This window comes from Pituophis catenifer, unplaced genomic scaffold (assembly GCF_029215685.1).
Source record: "Pituophis catenifer annectens isolate HBS135680 unplaced genomic scaffold, rPitCat1.0.hap2 SCAF_3, whole genome shotgun sequence".
In the NCBI taxonomy this organism is placed as follows: domain Eukaryota; kingdom Metazoa; phylum Chordata; class Lepidosauria; order Squamata; family Colubridae; genus Pituophis; species Pituophis catenifer.
Window position 1 is genome coordinate 37,600,849 of NW_027256883.1, and position 27,405 is coordinate 37,628,253.

At 36.0% G+C, this 27,405-nt stretch overlaps 1 protein-coding gene across 2 annotated transcripts in view; it reads left to right on the forward strand.

Moving 5' to 3' along the window:
- The window catches only part of ARFGEF1 (ARF guanine nucleotide exchange factor 1), a 63,525-nt gene that overhangs the window by 15,673 nt on the left and 20,447 nt on the right, over nt 1–27,405 (forward strand). For both annotated transcript variants that reach the window (XM_070940502.1, XM_070940504.1), the window contains exons 2-20: nt 1,547–1,577; nt 5,115–5,271; nt 6,394–6,540; nt 8,865–9,044; nt 11,234–11,537; nt 12,133–12,246; nt 13,472–13,647; nt 15,318–15,451; nt 15,943–16,177; nt 17,690–17,789; nt 17,924–18,063; nt 18,158–18,266; nt 18,652–18,853; nt 21,150–21,261; nt 22,298–22,503; nt 22,625–22,709; nt 23,811–23,982; nt 24,378–24,529; nt 26,034–26,162. In XM_070940502.1, coding sequence (XP_070796603.1) covers nt 1,547–1,577; nt 5,115–5,271; nt 6,394–6,540; nt 8,865–9,044; nt 11,234–11,537; nt 12,133–12,246; nt 13,472–13,647; nt 15,318–15,451; nt 15,943–16,177; nt 17,690–17,789; nt 17,924–18,063; nt 18,158–18,266; nt 18,652–18,853; nt 21,150–21,261; nt 22,298–22,503; nt 22,625–22,709; nt 23,811–23,982; nt 24,378–24,529; nt 26,034–26,162 — 2,885 coding nt within the window. The remainder of the gene's footprint in view (nt 1–1,546; nt 1,578–5,114; nt 5,272–6,393; nt 6,541–8,864; nt 9,045–11,233; nt 11,538–12,132; nt 12,247–13,471; nt 13,648–15,317; nt 15,452–15,942; nt 16,178–17,689; nt 17,790–17,923; nt 18,064–18,157; nt 18,267–18,651; nt 18,854–21,149; nt 21,262–22,297; nt 22,504–22,624; nt 22,710–23,810; nt 23,983–24,377; nt 24,530–26,033; nt 26,163–27,405) is intronic.

A 27,405-nucleotide genomic window follows, 5' to 3' on the forward strand; every position in this document is an offset into this window, starting at 1 on the left:
TCATTCTGAGTTTGTATATTTTAAATATTATGCCCTCTATATTAGATAGATAATATCTATCTATATATTATTGTTTTGAATCTATTATAAAAGATGGGAATTTTTCACTATTTTTTATCCATTGAAAATGTCTCATTTTAAAAAACAGTTGAAAAACCAATAATGTAATAAATCTGAGTTGGGCAGTAAATCTAATGCCAGTAAGATCTGAAAATTTTATGTGTGACAATCCCTATGGAAAATTTATTTACACATATTAATTTACTGCCCAACTCCCAAATTTATTCTTAATATTAGTAACTATAAGTCTCCTTTGCTTCAAACCAGTCCCTGAGATGTTTTTTGGGAGATGTTTTGGGAATGGCTTGGCACTGCCAACTTCAATTATTTTTCCCCAAGTTCCTGAGTCCAGTCTATATCTCAGGGATTTCCTGATGATGAATAAAATACACTGTAATAATAAGTATCATCTTAAATGCACAGTATTTATATAACCCTCTTTCTTTCAAATGAGGACAATATAAATAATAAGAATTCAGTACAATGTAAAATGCAGAAAGTTGGCTTGAACTAAGAGCTTTCAGGCTTGGGGTGCTTATCTTCTATTGTAACTTTTATTACTGGACATTTGTAGGTGTTTTAAGTTTTATGAAATATGATTGTTTAAAGCCAAAAATGTGCCAAATATTAGGGAAAGATATAAGTGTGTTTAATGTACATAATCAGTATGGTTAATAATAAGACTAAATAGATACAAAAATAGAATGAGTTCCTTCATGAAGTAGAAATCTTCAAGATTTGGGAAAAAGGCTTAACATTTGAATTGGATTCAATCTCAGGGGAAGAGGTATTGAAATTGCTCTTTCTTGAGCACTGAAGAATCTTAGTCCTTGTTCCAGACTTTAAGATGATTAAAGGAGTAAGAGATTGTGACTTTGATATGCATTTTAGAAATGAAGCATTAAGTATGAGACATGCAATTGCCCCATAAAAAAGAGTCAGCCTAATAACCACACATTTTTGGTTGACCAGGCAAATTTTTGCACCTTTTGATGTTGTTGCCCAAAACTGTGTAAATAGGATAAAGCATAATATACAATAGAACTGTTGTTGATAATTCTAGGGATTTATTATTAATTAACATTTGTAGGTGACTGCTTTATGTTTTATTTGTTACTATCAAATGTATCTCTTCAAATTATATCATTTGTGAACACAGAAAATCCCAAACTGTATAAGTATCCCAGATTGCAGAAACATCCTTAGATGTTTGCAAACTTTAAAACCATTTATCATGTATTCCTAGATCTCCCCACAAATATGTGAAAACAATACAAGGAATAATACCATGGATGTTATTGGATTGACATGCTTTCCCCATATTTTATATTATAGGAGAATTTGCTATTTATATTTATTTAGTAACTGGGGGGAGGAAGTTCAGCTTCTTAATTTGAAATGTTATATATGAGATGTGGGAAATAGTTTTATTTTATCGTTTTAATCATTCTTATAAAAAATGGTTTTATTTGCTTTTTTTTTCCAGAGGAAATAAAAACAGAAACTGGAAAACAAAGGTAATTTTGTTCATATTAAGTATGAATGCTTAAGTTCGTGAGATGATTATAAGCACAAATATCTGACTATATGGCGATTAAATCTGCCATTCATTCTATTTTTTAGAGAGACACACACTTTATCATGTGTGAAATACAGAAACATCATAAGACATCCTGGCCTAGTTCATACATAAAGATTTATCCATAGTATATATTTTTTCTGCTGTAGTATGATATGCATGTCAACCAATAATAGGTTAGATTCTATGGCTTATTTTACAAACCATATAGTTTATATATTAGTGTTCTATAAGTTAAAAAAAATTCTATAAGAAACTCCAGTTTTGTAAAAACAAAGAAGAAATTTAAAATTTCATAGCATATAATTTCTACCGTGTCCTGAAAATAAGGCCAAGCCTGATTTTTGGGGTGGGCATAGATATACGCCCTCCCCTGAAAATAAGCCCTAGTGAAGGGGTGGGCATAGCTAGCACAGGAGGCAGCCCTTCCCTTTCCCGGTCACCTCCTGGAAGTTCAGCCCCATAATTGCTGCCCGCTGATCAGCTGAGCCAGCAAGGGCTGTGCAACTCAGCCCAGATCTCCGGAGTACCTCACCAGCTGCTGGCCTCCTTCCCCTTTTCCTGCCTATCTTTCTTTACTTGGGATCCCAAAGAAAGGACAGACTGCAGGAAAATCCCCTCCCCCCCCTTTTCCTGCCGATTGTTCTTTACTTGGGATTGCAGCATAGACGCACATCCCCAAAATGCTCCATCCAAAGCCTTCAGCCTTGCAATCCTGGCAGGGGTGTCTGTGTTGTGATCCCAAAGAAAGAACAGTGTGTGTGTAAGAGAGAGATCTGATCCAACCTCGGAGAGCTTTCCAGGGCTGGCAGCAATGTTCTCTCCGTCCCCTCCTCTCTCTCTCTCTTTCACTCACACACACACTCATAGAGGTCCCTCACCCCCCCCCCCCAAACCTCCCAAGGCAGCCACTAACCCTTCACTAACCTGCTTTCCAGCTCCGTTCTCCACCATCACATGCAGGCAAGAAAAGTAGTCTGTGAGACTACAGTAAAAACACCTTCCAACTTCGCGAGATTTTTTTTTCTTCATGAGAAGTTGGAAGGTCTGAACTACTGGCATTTTTTTTTACCCTCGTTTTTTACCCTTGTACCCTTCTCTTTTCCTGAACAGGCAGTGGAGAACAGAGTTGGAAAGCAGGTTAGTGAAGGGATGTAGCTGCCCTGGGGGGGAGGGAGAGGGTTTGGCATGGGTGGCCTAGCTGAAGAGCCTTCAGGTAAGCTGATGCAGGGCCTTGGGGCAGCTCCGCAGCCTCTGCCTTGCTTTGTCCTCCATCCCCCCACCACCTTGCTTCGTTCTTCTTTGCAACGTGCAGTCTCTAAGAATAAGGAGAATTGCAGGCAATTCTCGTTACTGTGAGAAGGAGAAGCTGCACATTGTTTCTGGGCACGGGAGGCTTGGTCCTCTTACCCAGTTCCCCACCACTGTTTCTCTTTTTCTCTCTCTCTGTTGCACACACACACACACACACACACACACACACACACACACAGATTTGATCTCTTGAACTGCTGTGCACTTTTCACCCAAAGGGAGACGAAGCGGGTGAAAAGTGTTTGGCTACCTGATAGGCACTGGCCTGCATTGTCAAATGTTTGGGCTGCTGAGCGCTGCCCTGTACACCTATTCGGTGCTGCAGGGGCCGGGCTACAGTTACGCTGAGCGATGCTTTTCGGGCCCTGGCCCTGGTGGCTGCTGCAACTCTCATGCCAGCTCTGCGCACAGCTGGCCTGAGAGCTGCAGCACTAACCAGACCCAGGTTTGTAGCCTGGCACCAGCAGCACCAAGTAGGCGTCCAGACTGGTGCTCAGTAGCCCAAAGGAGACGCCTTCCTGCTGAAGTTCAGTGTCCAGCCGGGGAGTGGTTCTGAGGACTGCCTGATTCTCAACCAGCCAGCTGCATGGTAGGAGGGGGCTTCCTGTTCACCTGAAAGAGAGGCTGGATTGCGTAAAGGGGCTTTCCCTCCCAAGACCCTCTCAAGTGCTGGGCTGCAGGCTCCACCGCAGGGAGCCTCAACTGGGGCCAAGCTCTTGGCAACTGATTGAGGTAAGACTGTTCTTGCAGGGGGCGCAAGATGTGTGGGGCTACCTGCTGCTTTTGCAGCCTCAATTGGCTGCAAAAGCAGCCGTGATTCTTGCCATCTCTTCTCCCCACCCCCTCGCCAGGCATGGCAGGGCTTTCTGCCTCTCACTTCTCCCCCACCTCACCCCTCCCCACCTGCCACCCTCAAATTGTGCCCCAAAATAATAAGACCCCCCGAAAATAAGGCCAAGTCCTTATTTCGGGGTTCAAAAAAATATAAGACAGGGTCTTATTTTCAGGGAAACATGGTAATAGCTTTGGCTTCAAATTAGTTCAGAAAAATGATCAAGTATGTCTTCTCTGATTGTCCCAGTTAAGAAGCACAGAAATTTTAAACTTTTTGCATTTTGGCACAAAAAAAGAAGCATGGTTAAAAACAAAGGAAAGCTGTAACCATTCCCCATCTATCTATCAAAATATCACTTGAGAAAACAGATAATTTTTTAAAAGGTTCCCTCTAATTTATTTATTTATTTATTTAATTTGTATACCGCCCTTCTCCAACAGGACTCAGGGCGGTGAACAGCCACAGTAAAACACAACATATAAAATTTAAAATCAGTTTAAAAACATTAAATAATTTGGCCTTTAATTTAAAACAACCCAATTAAAACCAATTTCAAATTAGAACTGCAAGGATGGGATCAAGCCAGCCCGGCTAAATGGAATAGATGTGTTTTCAGGGCCCAACGAAAAGTCCGGAGGTCTGGTATCAGGCATATCTCTGGGGGTAGGTCGTTCCAGAGGGCAGGTGCCGCCACAGAGAAGGAATGAAAGGAATCCTTTCTTGTCCTCATTCATTTCTTTCCTTTGTAAAGTTACTTAAGACAGAAATAATGTCTTCCTAATGCCTGTAGGTACTGATCATCATAAAAATCATTTTTATTTTTACAGTGAACTAAATGTTCTGTTCATTTTTACTAGTTTCTTGAACATATGAAACTGCAGTCTACTTTTTAAAGAGGATTTCTTATTTATTAATTTTGTACTAGGTCATAATTATTAATATAACACACATTTAATTCTGTTAAAAGTCATTTCTTTACAAGTCGAAGCATTTAATTTAATGTTTTTTAAACTGTTTTTAAATTTTATATGTTATGTTTTATCATGGCTGTTCACCGCCCTGAGTCCTGTTGGAGATGGGCGGTATACAAAATAAATAAATAAATAAATTTATTTTGTTTTATCGGGATTTCAAAAACAGAAGCATTCACATCATTCAGTAGAAAAAATCAGCTATGTAAATTAAGTATGACTTGAAATATCAGTTTCAATGATAAATGTTTTACAATTTAAATATACAACTAAAGATAAAGCAAGTATATAATAAAAGCCCTAGCTATTTCTGAATTCATATTTAACTCATTTATTTTACTGCCATTTTATTTAGTCCACCTCATGGAGAAGCAAAACCTGGCTCAAGCACTCTTCCACCAGTGAAATCAAAGACTAGCTTTATTGAAGCAGACAAGTACTTCTTACCATTTGAATTGGCATGTCAATCCAAGTGTCCCAGAATTGTTAGTACATCGTTAGATTGTTTGCAGGTCTGTATGAATCTATATTTCCTGAAATATATGCTATTATTGCCTACTTTTAATGTTCTTTTTTTAAGGAAGTTTTTTCTTGATTTTATCCAATTATCAATGTAAAAAAATCTGATTTAAATATTTTATAAAAATTAAATTTGGTCAAAAGGAGATGCTTTTGTTTTTTTAAAAAAATCTTATGAATTGAGTGGTATAATTGGGATCTGTAAAGGTAATTGTCTAGTTCAGTGATGGCTAACCTTTTCCGGACCGAGTGCCCAAAGCCCGTGCATGCGCTTTAACTTCCAAAATGCAATGCACGTGCAGCCCCTGTGCATGCGCCCCCCCACATATGTGCCCGTAGCCCCCGCCTGCGCCCTGCCCCCACACATATCCCGCGCCCGCGGATGGGTGGCAGAGACCCGAAGACCAGCTGGCCACGTGCCATAGATTCACCATCACAGTCTAATTCATGGTGAAGCAATACTTTTTAAGTGTTGTGAACACAACACTTTTTTCCCCATTATGATAGTGACTTTATGATTTGTTACTTTTCCTGTGATGTCAAAAAATCAGATAAATTATTACTGTTAATCATAATTTGGTTTTCCAGCTAGTCACAAAACCCATTTCAAGCCAATATCCAAATCATTAATAAGCCATAGTTCAATTGTCTGAAAAAGGCAATCACTGTGAATGGGGAGAAGAAAATACCCCAAGATCTTATTTATTTATTTAAGAAACTTTATATGGCCTCCCAACTCACTCTCAGAATCTCTAGGCAGTTTACAAGGATAAAATCTCAGTATAAAAACAATAGAGAGAAAAATACACCCCACCCCCCAACCTGCTTGGTGACAACAATCAAATGAGTCACTTGATGGGTTCCATCTCATTCTGGGGTCCCCACACCAATTGCAAGGCCATGTCTTCAGGGCCTTGTGAAAATGTATCCAAATGGTGTCCAATCTTTTCTTTGCAGGAATAAGGATAAAGGATGTTTATTCCTAAATGGCTCTGGTATTTATTTAAACTTGAAATTTACTGTGATTTTTAGATGAGGATTTCCCTGGCTGAAAAACATAATGTATAATATATTAGCTTTGCTTGTTCATTGTTGTTTACTTGCTTTATTTCCAGAAACTTATAGCCTACGGGCATTTGACTGGTAATGCTCCAGATAGCACTGCTCCTGGGAAAAAGTTGATTGATAGAATTATTGAAACAATATGTGGCTGCTTTCAAGGTCCACAGACAGACGAAGGTGTTCAACTACAAATTATAAAAGTAAGGTTAAAATTATTGATAAACAATTGTATTTTACTGAATTTGAGAAGTTCTCCATGGTTAAGTTTGATTTTTCAAAAACAGTTTATAGCAGGGGTGAAATGCTCCCGGTTTGGACCGGCTCGGGCGAGGCTAGTTCGCCGAACCGGGAGCAATGGCTGGCTGGCCACGCCCCTGAACCGGTCCATGGCCTGCAGTCCTGCCATGCTTGCCTGCCTTCCATGCTGCCTTCCTGGCGTCCCAGTGGCCAGCTTGCAAAGTGAGGCAAGCAGAAGGCAGGAAAGCATGGCAGGGCTGCGGGGAAGGAGCTAGCAGCTTACTTGCCCCCCACCCATTCAAGCAGCGGCTTCCCTGCTCAGCCCGACAAATTATGCATCCATAGCAATGGGTTGTTTTGTTCGCCGCGGTGGTGCTTCAGGAGCGCAGGTGGACATATTCATTATAGTTGTCAGCTGCAGACGTCCGCCTGCCCACCCGAAGTACCACCCCTGTGAACAAAACAACCCCATTGCGCTGCGCCTCCTTCTGCAGGCAAACATGCCCAGCCGTGCGTGCCCTTTCCTCAAATGGGCTGTGCATGGGGCGCTTGGAGAGGGAGCGAGCAAGAGAGCTCTCCAACCTCTGTTTTTGTGTGTGTGTGTGTGAGGGGGGGAGGGAGGGAGCGATCTGAAGCCGAGGCACCCAAACTTCTGGCAGCAACACAGGCGGCTTTTGAGCAGCCCTGAGTCAGCCAGCTCCACCTGACCTACTCTCTGAGTCTCGCTGTTCTCCTCACCACCACCCCCTCAAGCAGCGGCAGGCTCTGCGGGACAACAGGACCTCTCATTTTTCCCACAGCACGGCGTATGCTTGCTACCTCTGCTTGTCTGCTTGCAAGCGATGATCTTCTCTGCTTCTCTCAGGATGCTGGTGCGGGCACCATGGATGCATAGCTTGTTGGGCCTAAACAGGGAAGCCGCTGCTTGAGTGGGGTGGGGGTGGGGGCGAGGAGAACGGCGAGACTCAGGGAGTAGGTCAGGTGGAGCTGGCTGTTCAGAAGCTGCCCCCCCACACACACAGAGGTTTGAGAGCTGTCTTGCTCGCTCTCTCTCCAAGCACCCCATCCACAGCCCATTTATTTATTTATTTATTTATTTATTTATTTATTTATTTATTTATTTATTTATTTATTTATTTATTTATTATATTTCTATACCGCCTTTCTCCCGTAGGACTCAAGGTGATGTACAGTCAAGAAAAATATAGACACACAAACATCATAAAATTGCTAATTAAAATTATTACTTAGTTTGGTCAATTAAATAAAACCCAGAATTAGATCACATTTAAAAAATCATTCACATGTTCATATGTTTAGCCCCGCCTGTTGGAACATCAGGGTCTTGAGGGCACGGCGGAAAGCACGGAAATCAGGGATATTCCATATTTGATATTTGAGGAAAGGGCAAGCAAGGCTGGGCACGTTTGGCTGCAGGAAGAGGCCCAGGTGGAAGGCGGCTTTTTCAGCAGCATCCCCCTTCCCTCTTTGGATTGCCCTGCAAGGGGGAGGCTCTGCCTTTGTAGAAAAGGGGTGGGCGGTTTGTACGGAGGATGGTGGGGGAGGGGATGCGCGGCCCTCCGTAATGAAGAGCAGGGCAAGAGAAGGCTCCGAGGTTTGCCTGGACAGTCAAGCCAGAGGGAAACTCAAAGCGTTGGGGGCTTCAGAAAAGCAGAATGTGCTTTTGTGCAGCTCCTGGCTTCTGTGACATTCTGTGAAAGACAGAATGTGCTGCTGTTCTGTGTCAGAATGTGGAGCTCCTGGCTCTAATGGTGAATGACGTGAATGACATCAAACTGGCCACGCCCACCCAGTCACATGACCACCAAGCCACGCCACACCAAGCCACACCCACAGAACCGGTAGCAAAAAAATTTAGATGTCATCCCTGGTTTATAGTGAACAGAAATTATGAGTCTAATAAATATTTTTTATTCGTATCTAAAAATATCACTATTTTCTATTGAGTTATAGACTCATATTCTATAATTTAAATGCATTATGGACTTTTAGTAAAAAAGTCATTTCTATGCAGCTCCTATCTCCTTTAAAGTTTTGGTGTCTGTAGATTGGAATACATAATATGATTGGCAGATTAACTCCATACATTATGTAAGTACATATACGGCTCACCATTTACAAAGTATGTACATGAATTGAGCATGTGCCAATTACACATAAAAGAACTGGGAGATATATATATATATATATATATATATATATATATATACAAGATTTCTAAATAACTGCAGGTCTAACTTTGTAAATAAATGTAATGTATTTTTAGGCTCTATTAACAGCAGTAACATCTCAACACATAGAGATACATGAAGGGACCGTGTTGCAAGCTGTGAGAACATGCTACAATATTTATCTTGCAAGCAAGAATCTCATAAATCAAACCACAGCCAAGGCCACTCTCACACAAATGTTGAATGTAATATTTGCACGTATGGAAAACCAAGCGGTAAGTTTCTTTGTACTGTATAAAGAGTTGTTCCAAAAATCCCTTTCAGCTCTAGGAATAGCAAACATTTAGATTTGTTTGCCAATTGAATTGTACAAGAGGTATAAGGGAAAAATGTTCCAACTCTGAAACATCCCATTCCAACCTTACTATGTGTGTTCCAATGTTGGAACAAGCCTTCCAAAAACACTGGAAATCATTTGGCCACATATAAAGAAGTTGAATCTTATCATATGTGCTCTGACTTTTGGCTTTGACCTTAAAATAACAAGATACCCATTTGCCAGACATTACTTGTTTCATCTACAAATCATTAGCTCTTAGACTTATATACCACCCTATAGTGCTTTTACAACACTCTCTGGGCGATTTACAATGTCAGTATATTGCCTCCAACAATCTGGGTCCTTATTTTACCAACCTCAGAATGATGGAAGACTGAGTCAATACTTAAGCCCATAAGGATTGAATTTCAGGCTGTGGGCAGAGTTAACCTACAATACTGCATTCTAACCACTGCGCCACCAGAATAACTAAAGGTCTGGGACTGAGATTGTGGACAGGGGCATATGGGTGTGGGGTCAATAACCTCCTTAGATCTATGTCCCTCCCAACTAGCCAAGGCAGTCTGGAGTTTGAGGTGGTTGGGTGCTAGCAGTGGTGAGTCTTTCCTTGAAATATGGGGTTCTTCCATTTTTTAAGGAGGCAGTGTTTCACCCCCTCAAGCCATTGCTGGATCCCATCACATTGGACAATTTTCATCCAGTATCAATGATCATACAATAGCTTCAGCAAATCCTAAATGAAGCTGATTATCTGGATCCCGTATTTGAATCCCTTTTAGTCAGGATTTAGGCCTAGATATAGGCAGAAAGGGATGTGGTAGCTAAGAAAGGGATGTGGTGGCTCAGTGGCCAAGACGCTGAGCTTGTTGATTAGAAGGTCAGCAGTTCAGCAGTTTGAATCCCTAGTGCTGCATAATGGGGTGAGCTTCCATTACTTGTCCCAGCTTCTGTCAACCTAGCAGTTCAAAAACACGTAAAAAATGCAAGTAGAAAAATAGGGACCACCTTGGTGGGAAGGTAACAGTGCTCCGTGTGCCTTCGGTGTTGAGTCATCCAACCACATGACCACGGAGACAGCTTCGGACAATGCTGGCTTAGAAATGGAGATGAGCACCGTCCCTAGAGCCGGAAATGGCTAGCACACATGTACGGGCGAACCTTTACTTTATAGGCAGAAAAGGAATTGGTCATGCTTTTGGATAACCAGGATGGGGTTGGTGCATTCATCCTTGTTCTACTTGACGTCTCAGCAGCCTTCCAATATTATCAACCATGGTATTCTTCTGGATTGACTCTGTAGAGTGGGAGTCAACAATACTGTATTGTGCTGGTTCCCTTCCTTCCTGTGGGGCTAGTACTGGTGTTGATTGAGAGTGAGAGATCCTATCCTCAACTCAAGCTTTGTGAGGTTCTGCAGGCCTTGGAATGCTTTACACTCCTGTTTAATATCAACATCAAGCCTTTAGATGAGATCATCTTCCACATGGAGTGAAGTATCATGAGTACACTTAGTTGTACATCTCTACCCCTTGTAAACTAAGGAGTGCTATTGATGTCCTGTCTTAGTGCCTGGAGGCTGCAGGAGTTCATATGAGAAGATTTAAAACTCTACATGGCTTTGGGGCCAGATTATTTGAGGGACCATTTCTCTGATTCCATCTACCCATACAATCAGGAAATATATGTTATAGTCCCACCTCCTAAGGAATTCCATGTTACAGAACCCAAAAGCAAGTCTTTTCTGCTGTAGCACCCATCATTTGGAACATCATTCACCCTAAAGTGAGATTGGCCCCAAACCTATTGGCCTTCCAGAGATCTCTCAAGACATTTTTTCCAGTAGATATGGGTATTCCTAGGGAACAAGGAGCCTGCAAGAGGCTTTTATAATATATATGGTTTTACATATTCCCTCATGTTATATTTATGTTTTTATGGTTATTTTAAAATATTTTTATTATAATATAAAATATTTATTATAATATAAAATTTATAATAAAATTTCAGCTCCGTGCCAACTTTTGAAGGGCTCCAAGTATACAAAATAGCATCATGTCTGTCAAATATAACTTGTATTCATTAATAACATGTTTTATTTTTCATATAAATAAATACAATTTATAGCTTCAAGAAGCCAAGCAAATGGAGAAAGAGAGACATCGACAACAGTATCATCTGCAGCAATCTCCTTTAAGCCATCATGAGCCCGAATCACCTCAATTAAGGCATCTTTCAGAGGAGACTGTTGATCAATTATCCCAGGATCATGAAAGGGATTTGGATCATCATACAAATGATGTGGACAAAAGCCTTCAAGAAGATACAGAAGGAGAAAATGGGTCTGATATTTCTAGTGCAGAAAATGAACAAACAGAAGCTGATCAAGCAACAGCGGCAGAAAGTAATAATCAGAATGGGATGGTAGAGGGTATGTTGTTATCTTATTGTCAAATTGTCTTAAACTGGAAGTGGTTTTCCCGATTAGGAATTTTGCTTTCTGCTTGTTTCTTGTTTTTGAAATTCCAGGTGATATACCTTATGATGTCTCTGGAGAAAGGGCTCGGGCAATTTTAATGAGTAAAATGGAAGCTTTTTAGAAGTTTAATCATTCTATTTTGCATTATGTATGTATGTATGTTACTGAAAATTGGCAGATTTGCTTTATATTTTACTATTGCTATTTTGAAGTATTCTGGGTGCTTTGAGGTGCTACAAAAAATTGAGCTAGGAGGAAGAAATGTCACATTGAGTTGCCTTTTTCTATAAAAAGTTCATTTGGTTAAAAACTACAAACAGTTATCAGCAGGCTTGAATATTATGGTTATGATTTTCTTTTTTATAAACTTATAAACTTTGCAGTAATTTCATATTGCTTTTTAAAATGTATTTGCTAAAAGCTCAGATATAGTAAATGTTATGAACAATCATAAAAAATTATTTATATAGCATTTATAGTTTAGAAATACATTGACCAGGCTGAATTCCTGGTAATTTTAAATAATATATTTGTTTTTCTTTTATAGCTCTAACTAAAAATAATGCAGGGTCATATGATGGAGAAAGTAATCAATGTGAAGAAACAGCTCAGGATGTTGTACAGAGTATAGTCCAGGAAATGGTCAACATAGTAGTAAGAGGTAATATACTTTCATCAAAGCATATTGCTGATTTGAGGTAGAAATTACTTCAAATTATAGATTTTATAGGAGGAGTTGATGGTAAAGTTTTATATGTACTAATATGGGAAAGAATATTAGATAAAGCAATAATTTTATGGTTATTTTTAAAAAAGAAAAATAGATACAGATTGGGCTGTTTTCAACCCCCAGAAGCAGTCAGTGCAGTTCAGAGAGCTATAAGAGGATCGCTGAATTCTTTTCTCTTGAAGGAAGAGAATGAGGAGCCTAAGGGCTTTTCTGTTTTTCCCTAGAGAAAGATATGAAGATAATTGGCTATAGAGCAAACTTGGATTTATTATTTGTTTAAAGTAATACAAATGTTGTTACTTATAAGATACTAAAATCAGCCTTGAGAGTTGCTATTAGTTTATCAATTACTGATTCCTGAAACATGGATGATAAAGTAAAATTAAGAAATACAGTTGAAACTGGTAATAGACCTTTATAAACTTAAAGGGAAGTTGAATAGTGTTTAAGCAAACAAGACAGCCTAGTCTGAGTTAACAGGATTTGAGAATTTGCTACTTTTTTTTTTATTGCCAGGCTTTTCTTTTATCCATAAGCCCTTTCACAGCAGATTCTGTTCTAAAATAATTACAGTAGAGTCTCTCTCTCTCTCTCTCTCTCTCTCTCTCTCTCTCTCTCTCTCTCTCTCTCTCTCTCTCTCTCTCTCTCTCTCTCTCTCTCTCTGTGTGTGTGTGTGTTCAGGTACCTTATGAAATGTTTTGTCAAACCTGTGAAAAAATCCTGTTTGGATTTTTTATCTGGCTCAAGATAAAGCTAAAAAATTAAGCATTTATTGTAAAAACCTATAAGTAATTTACAAATTGATTGTGAATCACTCAATGAACATTATAAAACAGTTCTAGACAATTCATCTTGGTATCCCAGATGGAGCTAAATATATTTTGATTCAGATCATAATGGTTCTGTTGTGAGTTACCTAGTAAACAATCATGATGTAGAATGTTAATCATACAGTATTTACACTAATTTTTAAAGAAATGCTGAACAAATGTTGATATGGCATCAAGAATAGCAAACTGGTAATACTCAGAACTCATTTGTGGCAATATATTTTGAGTTGTTTTTTGTGTAATATTACCCAATGTACTCCTAATTGTATAACTAATTACTTTTAAATGCCATAATTTTACTGTATGCCGTAATTTTTTTCTTTTAGATATAGGTGAGAGATTGACTGAAAAGATTGTGGTTGATGGACCAATAGGTACTTTAGAGGATGGTAGTGATAGTGAAAATATCCAGGCAAATGGAATTCCAGGCACACCTATTTCTGTTGTGTATACGCCATCATTACCTGATGACAGGTTATCTGTCTCTTCCAATGATACTCAGGTACAAGAATGAATGATTATGCTTTGAAAATATGGGAAACTATAGTTTTAAACTGATTTAGGAGATATTTACAGTCAAGTGATGCACCTAGCTTGTAAGGCAGCATATTTAGCATCTTTAGTACAAGTGCTTTGATTCAGAATTATGGGAATCAATAAGAAGCATAGGACAATTTATATGCTGTAAACCGGTATTATATATGATGTTGTTGCAAAACAGTACAGTTTTAATGTTTTTTCTATTTTCATAGCAGTGTCAAAAGATTAATATGCGTGAATGAACAACATTTGTTCGTTAAGCCATTTCTGTACTTTTACAACTTCCTTTGTGCTCTACATATGGATTTAAAGCTCTATATGAAATTCATTGCTGCTTGCTAATGTAAAAACATATATTCCAAGTGTATATGTTTAGTAGGGTTTCTCTTTCCTTTCAGTTGTTTTGTTAGTATGTGGTAAAATACTGATGTTTTTACTGGAGTTAATGTCTTTTACACTAATAACTGGCAAACATTTGCTTTCACAATTGTTTGGCACATGTGAAAACAACACTAACAATGCATTACAATGCATTCATTGTATTGTTTGAAAATCTGTTCCTATTCTGCAAATATATGATTTCTAAGATAAATATTCTATCGATAAAATTACCAATATGACCAATGCTTGATATTCAGGGTCATGTTAGGATAGGTAATTATCACGTTTCTTCCTAGAACAGATGTAGCACTAGCACAGTTGGCAAGCAGAATGGTGCCTTGGGAAATGCTCATTCTATTCTTATCATAGATTTATTTTAATAGATGACTGAATATTTTGAAAATCAGTTCTTGACATGCATGGTTACCTTCATCAGTTACATATGTTTGTGAAATGAATTAATGAAATAAGCATAAGCATACAGGAATGCATTACTTAGATAATATATAATGTTATAAAAAGAAAATAATGTGCATAGTGGAATTGCAGTAAAATGAAAGAGATATAGCATATGACAAATATGCTTATTAAACTTAAATATATATAGATAAAAATTAACACGTGAACTATTGCAAAATAGTAATTAGTGATAAGTATCCTAGCATTACTGAGATTTTTTCTGTATTAAATGTGATCACCAATTTGTGATTTAATTTGTGATCTGAAATGAGTTGAAAATAATGAGGTTTTTTTTAATGAAAAAAAAACCTGGGATCGTTTTCAATTTGTTTCAGGTCAGGAAGAAAAGAAATAATTTGTTAATTATTGGAAATATTAATCCCATAAAAGAGTAGTTGTGTTTTTAAAAAGAGAGAAAAAAGAAGACTTTGAAGTAGAAGACTATATAATTGCGAGGCTGGTTTGTGGTTTGTTAAATTCAGAGCTCTGGAAGCCATAATAATTTCTGTCTGATCGTTAGTATATAAATATATCATGCTGACCAATTTTAAGAAAATAACTAAAATATTAAACTTGCAGTTATAGGAATATGTTTATTTTTTAAAGTTTAATGTTAAGTAATAATGATTTCTAGAAATATATTTACACCTTAGTCCATATAGATTAAGGCAGTCTATAAATACTGTTAATCAAAGTTTCATTGTAATTTTGTGTAGCCTGTTTTTTCTCATGTAAAATAATTACATTGTATTTTTATTATATAAATTGAAAATGAAAATATTTTAACTTCAGGAATCTGGAAATTCTTCAGGACCTACACCTGGTGCTAAATTTTCCCATATTTTACAAAAGGATGCCTTTCTAGTATTCAGGTCACTGTGTAAACTGTCTATGAAGCCTTTGTCAGATGGACCACCTGATCCAAAGTAAGTTGGCACCATTTTTTCTATGAAATATTCAAGAAATAAAAGTATAAATCAGCAGTAGTTATAGATTCTTCTTCCATTTCCAGTGTAGTACAATATATTATTATGGAACGTTGTATTTGTAGAGTCCTTGGTACTCTCAGAGATTTTAACCCTGAGCTACAAATATTCTCTTCTATTAATGTACTTTAAAAGGGTTGTTCTTGACACTTATTATATATGAATCAATCAGCTATATAACTGTATATTATATTAATTTGAGATTTTATACACAAACTACATTATCTGCTACAGCAACAAACACAAGAATATCAATCTAAGATAATTTAGTCATAGTTTATTGTTTAGTTAATTTCTATTGTTAATTGAATATTATTATCTGCTCTTTACCAATGGTTAGAGAATTTGGAATAATTATTTTTTCTTTTTATTTCTCAAAAAGAGATATATCTCCATAAATTGTTTCTCATACTAAGATTATATCTTTCTAGGTCGCACGAATTGCGGTCAAAAATCCTTTCGCTGCAGTTGCTGCTATCTATTTTGCAAAATGCAGGACCAGTTTTTAGGACAAATGAAATGTTTATTAATGCTATTAAGCAGTACCTTTGTGTAGCATTGTCTAAAAATGGAGTCTCATCTGTTCCAGAAGTATTTGAACTTTCCCTTTCTATATTCCTGACTTTACTTTCAAATTTTAAGACACATTTGAAGATGCAAATTGAGGTAATGTATACTTAGGTAATGTAATTTAAAGAGTGTACTTATTGTACTATAAATCAATGTCATTGAGAGGCTTGAAGTATAAAAAAAATTAAGAACATCTAATATAGTTTCAATTGATTGGACTTGTTTGCATTCAAAACATTATCCTGAATCAATAATAAATAATGTAAATTGTTCCCAAATTATTACGATTATAAGAACAATAAACTAATGCTTATTTAATATAGCATTAAATAAGTAGATATGTTATCTTAGATAACCATTAAGATACTACACAGAATGAAGCATTATTCTGCTCTCTCTTCTCCTGACATTTGAATTTAAATTTGGTTAGAGTCTTCTTGTATACAGATCAGTATATCTGGTATTATTGGCTTACTTCCACTATATGGATCTAATATATGTGCTCCGGGGTACCTAAATGGCAATTTCTTTGTAGAAATCTCTGCAAATTGGAAATCTAATATAGGAATGTTAGAAAAGGCTATTTGTTACTATTTTTTTCCTTTTTTAAAAAAATGATGCAGTTGTAATTTTACAACATTTTGTATTCTGTGTTTTATTTCTGGAGAAAGTGAGATACAAATATAAATAAATAATTTAAAATGGTAAAGCACTTGCTGTTGGCACCTCAAATACAGTAATTTATCTTCGGTTACGTAGCAGGTTGTGCATTAAATTTCTTTAGCAGCGGTAATGATAGAAGAATGCCAGATTTTGATTTTGTAAATATATTCTAGAAGCAAAAAAATGTTTAGAACTTTTGAATATTTGAAAAAGTCATGAAGAGGATTGATTTAAGTCTGAGTCTTAAATCACAATTTCTTATTCAGTATAGCAAGTTGTTTTGAAATTGAAAAAAGTTCTTAATTCAATTTGTGACATAAGTGATTTATTTATGTGTCTAACTATCAGAGGTGTGCAAGGTTTTCTATATCTTTAGAATCCAGCCAAGAAACACAGATAATTGATCCTAAAAATGTAGGATCTGTCCACCATCCAGAAAACTATATTGAAAGTAGTTGTTTTAGGCTTATTTTTGCAGGCTTATGTTCAGTGTATCTTCTTCAATTTTATTTAGCAAGACATCCAAATCAATTGAACAGAATTTAAATGCATTAGATATTTAAGTAAATCAAACTACTGTTTAAAATCAGATGCTGGGTGCTCCATGGCAATGTTTAATTACAAGTTTCTGTATGAATCATTTGTTTAAATCAAAATATAACTTTACCAGACATGGTTGTCTATTACTTTGATAGAATAATTTTCATTGTACATGATTATAAAGTTATGAAGCCAGGAAACTTAAATAGCAGTTTACATTTTCCCCAGGAAAAATAGAATAAAGATCTAATGGTGGAGCCTGTTTGGGGATGGGGAGGAGGTCACACTGTCTTTCAGAGAAAAGCTCATAGGTAGTTTTCTATCCTGTATATCTGATATTTATAATGAAAAGTATAGAAGGCAGAAATTTTTCAAATAAGCAGATAACATCTCTATTTTTCCTAGGTTTTCTTCAAAGAGATTTTTCTATATATTTTAGAAACTTCCACTAGCTCCTTCGACCATAAATGGATGGTTATTCAAACATTGACGCGGATATGCGCAGGTATTACTCCATTGGGCGTGTTATAGACTTTAACATGGCTGTTCAGATATCTTGCTTGCTTGACGGTTTTCGCTATTATACTTATTTCTGTACTTGATAAAAGCATTTCAATGTAAATTCTATTTTGTTTACAGATGCCCAGAGTGTAGTAGACATTTATGTAAATTATGACTGTGATTTAAATGCTGCAAATATTTTTGAAAGACTAGTTAATGATCTATCTAAGATTGCTCAAGGAAGAGGCAGCCAAGAACTTGGCATGACTAGCATTCAGGTAAGAACCATGCCATATTTTTCAGTTGTAAAAATTAATAATGATTAAAAATTGCTAACAATCTTAATATTTTTATACACACAACCTCTTACAGGAACTAAGTTTGAGAAAGAAGGGTCTTGAATGCTTAGTATCAATACTGAAGTGCATGGTGGAATGGAGTAAGGATCAATATGTAAATCCCAACTCTCAAACAACCTTAGGTAAATTATTACTTTATTTATTATAATGATCATAAATAAAACTCTTTTCTAGAATTTCCGTCATATTTTGCTGAACTATGTTAATTATTCGTTCTGAAGAAGTTTCACAGTCATTTCTCTATCACTAAAACTTCTCTTAGGGATTTTTTTAAAAAAAAAATCTTTAAAAATTTGAAAACTCCTGCTTTAAGCGATGCAAATATAGAAGAGCAACACTTTAGAATTTATTTTATATGCATTCTACAAAATGTTAAATGTAAATTTATGCTATTGGAACTATGTAAAATCTTTTACTTATTTAACATTACTGCTAATAACATTTAGTATGCTGTTAGCCAATAAATATACTTTAGAAACATACTTTTATTTTTCTTCTCTTGCACAGGACAGGAAAAACCCACTGAGCAAGAAAGTACTGAAACCAAACATCCTGAGACAATTAACAGATACGGAAGCTTGAATTCCCTAGATTCCACAGCCTCCTCTGGAATTGGTAGCTATAGCACCCAGATGTCTGGTACAGACAATCCAGAGCAATTTGAGGTTCTAAAGCAACAGAAAGAAATAATAGAACAAGGAATAGATTTGTACGTTTTATTTTTTTCACTGTATGATGAATTTTAAGAACTTTGTTTTTTGAGCAATCTCCTCTTCATTTTGCTACTTTTAAATATCTTCGCAGATAGCACAACACTAATCTTAAAAATAAACATCATTAACTTTAACACTTCAAGGACTGTGGAGAAGTGTAACACAAATTTTCCATTACTAGAATTCCACTTAGAACAAGGGTGCCCAATCCCCCTGGGCCATAGCCTACTACTGGGCCATGAGCTGTTCAGAACTGGGCTGCCTGAAGCAGTGGGCAAGTGTGCAAGCGCACACTCCATTTGCACTAGCACGCGGGCCCTTGCCACTGCTCACGCAGAATCATCCCCTTTCTGCCACACACATACCAGTCCACAAAGCTGGAAAGGTTGGGGAACTCTGACTTGGAAGACAGGTCAAAGATCCTAATTCAGTAATATGGTTCCTGAAGGAGCATTGAAAATGTACCATGCAGCTATGCAGTCAAGGGTCTCATCCATGTCCCCAACAGGTTATAAAATGCAAGAGAATACTCTTCATGCCATTTTAAAATTTACTAAAGTTTATTTTTTCAATCCTACGACAGCTAATTGGTTCAGTTGTTTGTTATATTTAAGAAATAAAATCTAATGCAGCTACAGTCTGTAAATGCATCCTTTGGCTGTATGAAAAAGAAGGTAAACTATTGTCAGTGGCAGCAAATTAGTGGAGGAGACAACACAATTGAGTGTAAGGGGTATTAGGAAAGAAGAAGAAAGTAGGGAGAACACAGTGCCAGTGAAAAGAAAACAAAATCTCTGTAATTAGCAACAAATGCCAAAGATTTTAAACCATTTTCCTGGGATAAAATTGCAAGCCATAAATCCTGCCTATTATCTCAGTGAAAGTTAAAACTGTTCTATTTTTGCTATTTTGCAAAAACAGTGATTTATCTCTTTCACTGAGGTTGCTTTTTTCTCAGTAAAAGACTTTAGAACTACTCTGTTTTTCTCTTTATACAATGCATAGGGATCCATTTCAAACAGTGGGTGGATTTATTTGTATGTTTATGTTTGAAGGAGGGTTCATGCTGTTTTGAATGCCTAGCCCCTTAATATAACTCTAGACTCATTATGCTACAATAGTTAATGTTCATTAATTAAAATTATTCATTGCTGTTTGGATGGTTGGAAGGTCTTCCAGAGTAGATTTTGGGCAAGTTAGACAACTAAAGGGGAGAAATAGAAAAATGTAAGTGTGTAAATTCCTTTCACTTTAAGAAAAAAATTTTTGCTGCACTTTTCTGCCCCATATTTTTCCAATATGAGGCTTTATTTGTGAAGATGGAGACTTTGAGCCCTGGAGAAAGTGAGGAGGGCTTTGCTCATTCTCAGTTCAATTGTAATGGTCAATTACGGTGCTTGTTTCTTAACAGTGGATGTTTATTATTTAAAATAAGACAAATGACAATCTGATTTTGGAGCAGTTGTTACTCTAAAGTTCCCCAAGTGAGAAATTTCAATTATTACAAAAACTAGATTGCCTAAAGTTTAGTTGTATTTTTCCTGGCAAAGAGTATCACAGCTGAGACAGCCCCATCAAGAATCTTACACTCCTTGCTATCACAAAGATGATCAAAGCAGATCAGTTTTGAGAGACTAAGAGCAGTACATCTCCCCCGGATGATGCAGGCATTTGATATATTAGAGGAAGCAGTTTTCTAAAAACTTGTGATCTAATTCATTTGGGGCTTTATCAGTTAAGGTCAGCATTTGAATTGGGCCCTGAAGCTCTTGGGCATCTAAATAAAAATTTTAAGGATCAGTATTACATGGTTATAGTTAGTTGTCATACTAACTATATAGACACATCAGGATCATTTTCAGATATAGCCTCTTGTAGGCCATGCCCAATTGGATTAAATGAAGTATAATTACTTGATTTCTGGTAATTATTTTTTGACTATGCAAGAATCCTAAGTGCTGTTATATTTGATTCTGTGCGGTATGGAAACAGATAAACGGCAAAGCATCCTATGACGGAAAGGTTTTAGCTTGGCTTTCAAATTTTCTATATAGAACTACACATTTCTGATCTTTTATGTCCTTCATGTAAAACATTCATCCCAAATATATTCAAAAATTTTAAAATAAGAAAAATGGAAACTGCCGCTATCATAAACTTCCACTTTGGGATGCAAGAAAAGGTTAATTTGATATTTATATTATTTTAAAATAATTATGCTATTCTGAATGCTCTTTTTATATGAAAATGTACATTTTCTATCAGCATTTAATTAACATATTTTCTGTGCAGATTTAATAAGAAGCCAAAGAGAGGAATTCAGTATCTACAAGAACAAGGAATGCTTGGTATTACTTCTGAAGATATTGCCCAGTTCTTGCATCAAGAAGAAAGATTAGACTCTGTAAGAAAACTAGTCTATTTTCAATAAAATTACCTTTATAAAGCTAATTAGCATTATTTGATCTAGACTAATGAGTAATCTTAGAGTCCAATTATTGGCTTATTCCTATAATTCAAAGACTATGCAGATATATTCAAGGTGACTACTTATTCCAAGGGATTTGTGACAGAACAAATGGAAGCATTTGCCTCTATGCTAAATGTCCCCTGCTTTGAAACCTTCTCTGAATTGTAAAAGCATTCTGCTGTGTAGAAAAAAGGGCTTATTGGCTATGGAACATGCACTTGTTCTCTGTTTTTAAGGGATTCCTTCTGAATAAAACTTACCTCTTTTTATTGTGTTATTTAACAAATTCTGTCCCTGTTTCAGAAAATGCTGAACATTTAAGAAGAAAAGATAGCAACCACTCTTTGAAAGCAAAGAATATTAACCAGAATTAGCTACAATGCTCTTTTTGTCAAAAACAAAAATATATTACTCTGTCTTACAGTACGTGTTTCTTAAATCAGAATTCATGCCTGTAGTTAACTGAAGAAATACAGGTAGTCCTTGACTTACAACAACGATTGACCAAAGTTTCTGTTGCTAAGCAAGACAGTTAAGTGAGTTTTGCCCCATTTTATGACCTTTCTTTTCACAGTTGTTAAGTGAATCTGGCTTCCCCATTGATTTTGCTTGTCAGAAGGTGTCAAAAAGTGATCACATGACCCCAGGACACTGCAACCGTCCTAAATACATGTCAAGTGCTAAGTGTGTGGAACTTTGATCACATGAGCACTGGGATGCTGCAATGGTCGTAAGTGCTAAGTGTGTGGAACTTTGATCACATGAGCACTGGGATGCTGCAATGGTCGTAAGTGTGAAAAACAGTCATAAATTACTTATTTCATTTCTGTTGTAACTTCAAATGGTCAATAACAAATGTAAGTCAAGTACTGCCTGTAATATAGAACCTGAAGGGTCAAAGACTTATATACTCTATGTCTGTCTGTCTGTCTGTAGCCATATTGAATTCATTGTTTTTCTTTCCTTTTAGACTCAAGTTGGAGAGTTTCTAGGAGACAATGATAAATTTAACAAGGAAGTTATGTATGCATATGTGGATCAGCATGACTTTTCTGCAAAGGATTTTGTTTCTGCTCTGCGTATGTTTTTGGAAGGCTTCCGTCTTCCAGGAGAGGCTCAGAAAATAGATAGATTAATGGAGAAATTTGCTGCTAGATACTTGGAATGTAATCAAGGGTGAGCATTTTTCTCTTCTTTTTTTTTTAAACTAGTTAATGGGAAAATGTTTCTTAAAATCAGATAATGGGAAAAATATTTTTTTTCTCTCACACTCTCTTTCTGCATCTATTTTTTACAGACAAACTCTGTTCGCTAGTGCAGACACTGCATATGTCTTGGCTTATTCAATTATTATGTTGACAACAGATCTCCATAGCCCACAGGTATGTTTCATAAATCTCTTAAAATGCCTTTAAATGAAGAAGTAAATGTATAGACATTTCAGTTACTACTCTTTCCTTTTCACCTTAGTCATTAATGCTGCCTTTAGACAAGTATTTCTGTTGTGTCTTATCCCATTTTCCCAGTGGTGAAATCCAATTTTTTTTACTACCGGTTCTGTGGGCATGGCTTGGGCATGGTGTGGCTTGGACCTGCTGGATTTCATACCTGCATTTTCCCCTCCCTTAATTGGTGCACATTTTCAGTAGCAAATAATCTCTGCTTCTGAAGTTTCAGTTCTGTTTTCTATGTGTTCAATTACCTCTGCTTTCCATTACTTTTATCAACAAATTCTAAGCAGATTGTCAAAAATGGGGAATTAGGTACAAATAGTTGGAAACTCCATTCTAGCTAAAAGAAGGATGAATTAATTTGGTGCATAGACAGTCAGATGCTCTCCTAGTATTTATGTATTCATTACATTTCTATATGGTTCAGTAGCCTCTTGTGGCAGTTCACAAAGTTCAAGGTTTATATCCCAAAATTCCGAAATAATAAAAAATGTATAAAGAGCAAAATCCAAGTAAAATGAACAGAAAGGACACCAAAATTGCCAAGCTCTAAAAAGCATAAAATGTTTTTAAAATTCAAAGAATAAAAAACATAAAAGAAGAATTAAATATTCAACTGGTACCAAAAAGATCACAGCAGGATTGCAAAGCAAATATCTGGGAGCAGGAATTCTTAAATCTGACCATCAGGATTGAAAAAGATTTTACTGACAGCTTCACTAATACAAACATTTTGTCCAGATTGAATCAGAATGTCTTTAAATACAAACTAAAAAGTTGTGGGTACTGCCATAAATATACTAACTGTATAGCCACTATCATTGTAACATAGAAGATAAGACTAAAAATATGGCATGATGTGATAAATAAAATTAATACTGAAATGTGTAGATTAGCAACCTCTTTCTTTAGATCAAATTAGTCTCAAACCTGATTTATCTTTTACTAGATTCTGATTAGCATTCATAAATTCTAATTTAATAAAACTTTTTCTTTTACACATAATACTGGAATGTTATTCCTAACTTTTAGGTAAAGAATAAAATGACCAAAGAACAATACATTAAGATGAACAGAGGTATCAATGATAGTAAGGATCTCCCTGAAGAATATCTGTCAGCTATTTATAATGAAATAGCAGGAAAGAAGATCTCAATGAAGGAAACAAAAGAACTAACAATACCCACAAAAACAAGTAAACAAAGTAAGTATCTAGAGAAGCCTATTATTCACAGGATAATTGCTAGTTCTTTCTGGATGGAACTCTGATGACCTTAATTGCATCCAGAAACTAACTGGCAGCCAGTCCAGTAGTAGTAGTCTTACATGGGCAAATCTTGATATACTGATAACTATCTAGGCCACTGCATGTTGTATCAGCTCTAGCCTCTACATATTCAAGAACAGCTTTGATTATTGATAACAAAAATAGCTACCAAAAGAATGTTAAATAAAGAATCAAATAGCAAAATATTTAATGTAGTTTACGACAAAATATTATTTTTCTTTAAAGTATTTGGATGTGAATATAGTTAAATGACTTCAATATTCTTTGTGATGTAGATGGTGAATAATTTCATTAGAATAATTTGCTTGCAGGTGTAGCTAGTGAAAAGCAGAGAAGACTACTTTATAATTTAGAAATGGAGCAAATGGCTAAAACAGCTAAAGCTTTGATGGAAGCAGTAAGCCATGTTCAAGCTCCTTTTACAAGCGCAACACACTTGGAACATGTAAGACCCATGTTCAAGGTAAATCTTTTCAAGTTTCTTATTGTTGCATATTTCATATGGGGAAGTTAACATTTTTTAGTTTCAAATCATCTGAAGAATAGATCTTTTTGGTTCTTAATCATTTTTCTAATGTTAGCATTACAATTTTAGGCAAATCAAAATGTGTTAATAATACAGTATTATACATTTGATAATGTAAATTAGATTGTATTTTTAATAATATGAGTTAGAGAAGCTTACATTTTTATCAACCTTGTCATTCATACAAACACACAGACACATACATACTCACATGCACAGATATATGAATCTCTAAACATGTGCGTTGGGTGAGACCTTCCCATCATAGCCTGGCTAGAGGCTCATAACTTCTCTAAATCTTTTACATATTACTAAATTGGTTTTGATTATGAAATAGTGAGTTCAGGAGCAAAATTCCATCTGTTAACATAATCCATTACTTAGTGATATCCTCTAACTATTGAAATAATCACTTCCAACTTCCAATTCACTGTGAAAGCTCACCAGGAAAACAAGTGTCAGTCATTCTAGTAGTGGTGAAAGAGATAATTTATGCCCGCAAAGGAGTGGCAACTTGTGTAATAAGATATAATAAACCCAGTGGTGAAATGTAAACTTTGTTATTGCCAGTTCTGTGTGCGTGGCTTGGTGGGGGGTGGTAATGTGACTGGGTGGACATGGCCAACTTTTTTTTTTTTACTTTTAAAAACATTTTTTTTACAACCTTAAGAGGTTGCAGAAAAAATTGCTTTTAAAAGCCTCTGACAATCAGGCAACTCAACTGAGATCGTCAGAGGCTTTTAAAGGCATTTTTTTTCCTACAACCTCTTCGGCTTTTTTTTTTTTTAACCTTTAAAGGCATTTTTTCAGCCAAAGAGGTTGTAGAAAAAATGCTTTTAAAAGTTAAAAAAAAGCCTCTGATGATCGCGCGTGGGGGGAGGCAGGGATTTTTGCTACCGGTTCTCCGAACCACCCGCCGCCATCGCTACCGGATTGGGTGATCCGGTCCAAACCAGGAGCATTTCACCCCTGAATAAACCCCCTAATACTCCTTTTTTATTTGAGTCAGCAAACATGTTTCTTTTTCTTCTTATATAGAAGAAAATAGCAATTTAAGATATGAGTTGTACAACGAATAGGATATTGAATTAGGACTGGGCATATCCAGTTGCAAATATTCCCTTGCTATGAAGGTCTGTAGCAGCCAGTTTATCTCCAGAATCCTTTAGGAATTCAATGAATGAGAGACCTCACATTATCACATCGGCAGCCATTTCACTGTTCTCTTTTGCGGTAAATAGCATAATGCTTAGCCCAGAGAATAAGAAATAGTAAGTCAAATAAATAAATGTCATGAGATAAAAAAACAGAAAATACAGTTGAATAGAATATATATTAAAAGTGAAAAAAAATTTAAATTATATCATTTCCATACTTAGCTTTATATATTTTGTTGACTATTAAAATGTGACATACCATTTTTTAAAATTCTGTGTTTTAGTTAGCCTGGACACCATTCTTAGCTGCATTCAGTGTGGGTTTGCAAGATTGTGATGACACAGAAGTTGCCTCTCTTTGCCTGGAAGGAATTCGATGTGCAATCAGGATAGCATGCATTTTCAGTATCCAGGTAAATACTAAATTCTAAAATTTCATAGAACAAGTATTGGTTCTAAGAATAGTAAGCAGTATTAAAAGTAATTTTGCAAATTGAAAGCAATCTTTAATTTCTAACCAGATAAATTATGTGTACCAATTTCAAAGTAATAACAAGGTTAAATTTAGGCAACAGCATAATTTTGTATTGCTTGTGCTATATTATTAGTATATTCCTCATAATTAGATCAAATGGAAAGTGGTATTTGAAACTTAATTTTAAAATTAATTGAACCTTTCTTACATTTTACAGGAAAAAATGTCCTGTTAAATATATTAGTATTTATTTTATTAGCTGTAAAAAATTTAAAACTTATTTTAATAAGTACAGAATAAATGTGCATTGTATTTTTTAAGAAGTGCTCACATGCAGCTTCTGAAGAAGCTTATTTTCCTTATAATCTGATGTAAGTGAAATCATATGGGGGCATGGTGGCTCAGTGGTTAAAGACACTGAGCTTGTTAGCTGGAAAGCTGACAGCCTGGGTTCAAGATCTGAATGCCATGAGGCAGGGTGAGCTCCCATTACTTGCCCCGGCCCCTGCAGTGAGCGAGTAGTGAATGAAAATGTGAGTAGATAAATAGGTACCACTTTCATGGGAAGGGAACAGTGTTCTCTGTATCTCAGCATATAATCATGCCAGCCACATGACCATGAAAATGTCTTTGGACAATGCTGGCTCCTTCAGCTAAGAAAAGGAAATGAGCACGGCCCCGTAAAGCTAGACACAACTGGATAGGGGAAACCTTTACTTTCTAAGTGAAATCATACTAGCATTATATGGATGCACATATGTCCAAATATATTTTCAATTAATTAGAGAAAAACCATACTTTTGATTACCTTTCCAGGTTTTGTACTTGTTCATTAGGGAAAGAGACTCAGTAGACAATAACTGATGAAAGTAAGTTTTTTGAGAAAAACCCAAATAGTGCATACAGTATTTGCTCCATATTGAAATGTTGATATTTGTACTTAGATCTCAAGATCATTTATTAAACGTATGGAACTTAAAAGAAGTAACAAAATTAGAGTAAGAGTACCTATCCAGCTGCATTTCTTCTATGAATTATCTTTTTCTTATTTAGTTTATAAGTTCCTTGAGGATTATATTACCTTTGCCAAAGTATTGTGCTCATCCCTCAAATTCTCTGCAACAGTCACTACAGATCCTGTACATGTGGAATAATCTAAACATAATCAAAATATCAAGAGT